We start from the raw sequence: 4,670 nt of genomic DNA on the forward strand, positions 1-4,670 counted from the left end.
CTCGCGGGCTCTAAAGCGCGGGCTCAGTAGTTGTGGCCCTTGGGCTTAGTTGCTCCGCGGCATGTGGGATCTTCCCCCACCAGGGCTCCAACCCGTGTCCCCTGCATTGGCAGGTGGATTCTTAATCACTGTACCACTAGGGAAGCCCCCGGGGCTGAGGATTCTTAAGTGGAGGAAGATGGTCCCTGTGAATGTGTCTGGGTTTCGAGGCAGGAGACAGGGACAATGTAGCCTGACCTTGGGGTGGGGGAAGGACCGGCTGCAAGTGCCTGAGGAGGGTTGCCCAGTTTTAGGAGAGGAGGGTGTAGTGTGTGTATGGCTCCCCAATATCACCTCTGGGGTTAAGCTTCTTCCCAACTTCCACACCCAAAACCCACAAATTCAGACCAACACTGAAGCTTTATCTGGGAGGAGCATTTTTACGAGACCCGTAACCATTCACAGCAATGCCAGCCGCTATCTGGAGCTTCAGGAGTCACAGCGTGAAGCCTTCTTCTAGAACCAGGGTCTCTGGGAAGCCTCACCGCACAACACCTCCGTTGTCTAGGGCCACCTGTGAGCTGGCCTGATGGTCCAGCTCTCTGAGGGTCTGTCTCTTTGTCAGAAGTATCTAAGTATCCACCTGAGTCCGTTTATTTGGCGGTCTATCTCGCTCGGTCTGCATGACCGTGTGTGACTGCGGCTCCCTTTGGTCAAGGACATGTGGGAACTTCTGCTGGAGGCTCCCCCAGGTCTGTCTATGGGCCAGTCCTTGGTGGATCTGTGGGCCCAAGAGTCCAGACGAGGGTTCATCCGAGGGAAAACCACCGTGCCTGGATCCGTTCTTGTTCTCACCCCAGTCCCCAGAAAAGGTCCAAGTGCCTGGGCGGGGCTCAGAGATGACGCTTCATGTGCAAGGCCAGATGATCCGAGCGCGAAAAAGCACGCGAACAGAGCTGGCAGCGGAAGGGACGCTGACCGGTGTGCTTTCGGTAGTGACGGGTCAGCTCGTCGGAGCGCGCGAACCTCCAGCCACAGCCATCCCACGTGCAGGCATATGGCTTCTCCCCTGGGGGGGACGAGGAAGCCTTGAGAGCCACTGTCCCCCACACCTGGTCCCAGAGTCCTCCCTCCTAGCCTTGGCCGAGACTAGGGTGAGGCAAGTGAGGCGCCTAGGTCGTGACGTTTAAGGAGGCACTCACTCTCGGGGAGGGTCTGAATCTGTACCCAGGACCGGCCTCTGCTACCCCGACCCTTCTTCTTCTGTGCCTGCTGGCGCCAGGCCCCTCTTCACTTCCTGGTCACAAGTCGCGCCCTCTACACTACTAGCCCTACTTCCTGTGCCCGGTACCCTGCCCCTGCGTCCTAATGCCGCCACAATCTTCGTCCTTTGGCACTGCCCCTATGTCCCAGCCCCTCCTTTGCACCAGGGGACCCTCAAGCTGCTGCCCAATCCTGTCCCTGGCCTTGGCCCTTGAGCCCCGAAATCCACCTGGTGTTCCAGGCCCTGTCCCCAGTGATCATGCTCTCCCCCTGCTAGACGTGGCCCCTCCTCCCTGCGTTCCTGGACGGGTCTGTACACGTGGCCCCATCCTCTGAGCGGACCCCTATGCATAGGCCTCATTCCTCCTCCTCCCCGCCTCTGTTCCACGTCCCCTCCCCTGTCTTTGGCTCCTCGGGACCCGGCTTCTCCTATGCCTACCCTCCTGTATTTCCCAGCCATTTCCCTTTGCTCTCCAGGATCTGCCTCTGCGTCGGGCCCCTGAAACTAACTCTCCTGAGCTCCAGCACGCCCCCTACAGTCTAACCAAGCAACCCACTCTGTATACTCCTGGCTACCACCCCAGAACACCTAACTCCGTTCCCGCTTGCCCCAAAACTGAACCCTGGGTCTTTGGCCCCGCCCCTGGTATTTCGAGCTGTCCTCTCCCCGCAGTCCCTCCTCTAGCCCCGGCCCCTACACATCTCGCCTGGCTTTCTGCTCTTCGGCCCGTCCCTGGCCCAGGTCTTAGCCCTCGGTTCCTTGAAATGCTTCCCAGGTTCTCCATGTCCTCTCTCCGTCCCCACATGCCTTCCGCACTACTTCCCATCCGGCTCCTGATGTTCCAGACTCGTCCCCAGCTCCTTCTGCCCAGCCTTTTGCTCCGAGACTTTGCTTTAGCCCCGCCCCTTGCTCCCGGTTTCCAGCTCCTCTGCAGCTCTAGGCTCCCAAGGTCCCACCCAGCCCCGCCCCTGCACCGGGCCCTGCCCCCTCACCTGTGTGCGTGCGTAGATGCGCCTTCAGGTGAGAGCTCTTGGTGTAGCTCTTGCCGCAGCCCGGGTGCGTGCACGTGTGCGCAGCCTGCCTCTTGCGCGCCCACGATCGCCTGCTGCGCTTGGGTGGCGCGGCCTCCGCGGTCCCTCCTGGGTCTCCTGTGGTCCCCCCGAGTCCTGCACCCGTCGTCCCGGGCCCTAGACAACTCAGGAAGGAGTGGGGCGTGGCGGGACCGGGCGCCGGAGCCTGGAGCCCGCGGAAGAGCTGGAAGTGCCCTTGGTACTGCGGCATCGGGTACAGCGCAGGGTACCCGGACAGCAGCCCGTAGGGGGCTCCCGGCGCTGCAGGCACTGAAAGCCCCGTCCGGGGGAAATAGCTGCTGGAGGAACCCGCACCCGGTCCCGGGTACATCGGCTGCAGCGGCAGCGCCTTGGGCTCGGGGGCTGGAATCAGGGCTGGGCCCACGAAGGCATCGGGAGCCGGGGTTCGTGGGGTCGGGCGCGCCCAGCCCGGGTGCTCCTCGGGACCCAAGAGCCCAGCCACCAGCCCCGGGCCGCCCGCGTACGCGCCCAGAGTCTCGGGCGGCAGTGGGAATTGCACCCCGGAACCTTCGCCAGGCGCCAGAGCGCAAGTCTGGGGGACGCAGGTCTGGGGCGCGGTGCCCGGCTCTGGGCACGGAAAGTTGGTGAGGAGGAGATCCAGGTCCCAGGGGGTAGCCGCATCCCTCTCATCGTCTTCGTCCTCCCCGGGCGTGTCCTCCAACTCAGGCCTCACGTGAAGGGGTGGCCCTGTGGGGTCGGGGGGGCCTGGGCCCAAGTCCTGCACCTCTTCAGAGCGCCACCACTGTGGGAGGGAGCCGGTAGCACGAAGTTTCAGTGGACACCAGGGTATCCTGCCCGGAGACGGTGGGGGCCGGATGCCCTGATGGGGGCAGACTGGCTAGAGGCTCAGTAAAGGGGTCTTGTTTGCTTGTCTGTCATGTCAGTCTGTCCCTCACATTGTCCTTCCCCCCTCCCCCCACCACCTCAGCTCCAGAGACAGAGGTCTGTCGGTCAGGCTGGAGACAGGAGATAAGGCTTACATTATCTGGAGCCACACTCAGGCAAGGGGGAAGGGGTGGCAGAGTCAAGAATGGAAGGCTGGGGGAGGCTCAGCCTTGCCTCAGTTTCCCCCAAGAATCTTCCTCTTCTTCCCTGTCCCCCAGCAAGATTAATTCCAAGATTAATTCCTGGATGTCCCCTAGACACATCTGCCATTTCCCTCTGATATCTGGGGGTGTCTCACTGAGCCTAGATCCCTGAGTTGTTCAGTTCCCAGCCTCAGTTTTCTATGACAGAAATCGGCCCTTAGAACGAGTTCAGACCCCTGGCCGGCACTGAGGACACCCAGTGCCGACCAGGTCTCTGAATTCCAAGGCAATATTCAGACCTGATCCCCCAGCTCTGCGGCCTGGGCCCGGAGCCCCTGGCAGCCCATCTAGACCCCACTGGCCCCACCTTGAGGAAGTCTTCCTGTGTGTCCAAGAAGGGGCCCAGGGTGGTCAGCGTGCTGATGGAGGGCAAGGCGGTCTCCGCTGCAGCCATGGCTGGCTGGTGCCCACCCTGGGGCTCAGGCCTCCTCTCCTTTGGCGGCCTCGTGGGCTCTGAGGCTCTGATGGCCCCTTGGAGGGCTCCTCTCTGCCCTCAGCTGATTGGCTGCAGCCCCTGATAAGGGGCAGGCAAAGGCGGGGGTCACCGTTTCTGGGGGAACAGACTTCGCCTAGGCCTGTTTGGGGCTGAGCCTTAAAGACTGATCCTGTATCCAAAGCCAATCAGATGTTCAGGGGCTGGGGGTTCAGGGGCTGGGGGTTCAGGGGCTGGGGGTTCAGGGGTTGGGCAAAGTGAGGCACTGGGTTCCCAAAGAAGGAGAAACTTGGAGTCTGTTCTCAGTTACCTTCCTGGAGAAGGGATGACAGGCAGAATGGGGATTCTGGGAAGGAGCTTCAAGACCCCCTTGCCCCTGACCAGGACCTTGCAGCTCTCCCCTTCCCCATAAACAGGAGCAGCTGTGCTGATGGCGGGACTTGGCATGAGCTCCCTGCCAGGCCAAGCATTATCAGACTCCCCAGATGTTGGAGGCTGCTATCAGGTGGGGACCCAGAAGAGCCAAGGCTCTGTCCCTGGTGAGTGCGAGGGCTGGGGGCTGGGAATTAACTCGGTTTTAAATTTCCTGGGTAGTGAGCTCCCAGGTCTGAGCCCAGTGGCAGGAGAGGCCCCTGCCAATCAGCCGTCACTGTCTACCGTGGACACCCCCCCAACCCAGGCGGCATTGCAGGGAGTGTAGCTGCATGGAGGCTGAGGCTGGCGCAACTAGAGCTGCTCCAGCGTGATGGGGGCTGGGAAGGAGGAGGTGACTCCCTCTCCTGCGTGGCATGGGAAGGTTGGATCGGGCCATAGGA

General features: G+C 61.9%; 1 protein-coding gene across 1 annotated transcript; it reads right to left on the reverse strand.

Annotated features, from left to right (window-relative positions):
• Positions 1–872: 872 nt before the first annotated feature.
• KLF1 (KLF transcription factor 1) lies at positions 873–3,816 on the reverse strand (the record flags this gene model as incomplete). The annotated part of the gene is made up of 3 exons (XM_079918006.1): positions 873–1,048; positions 2,236–3,076; positions 3,730–3,816. The coding sequence occupies 3 exons, from the start codon at positions 3,814–3,816 to the stop codon at positions 873–875; spliced, it is 1,104 nt and encodes a 367-aa protein (XP_079774132.1).
• Positions 3,817–4,670: the final 854 nt, after the last annotated feature.

This window comes from Stenella coeruleoalba, assembly GCF_951394435.1.
Source record: "Stenella coeruleoalba genome assembly, chromosome: 3".
NCBI classification, from domain to species: domain Eukaryota; kingdom Metazoa; phylum Chordata; class Mammalia; order Artiodactyla; family Delphinidae; genus Stenella; species Stenella coeruleoalba.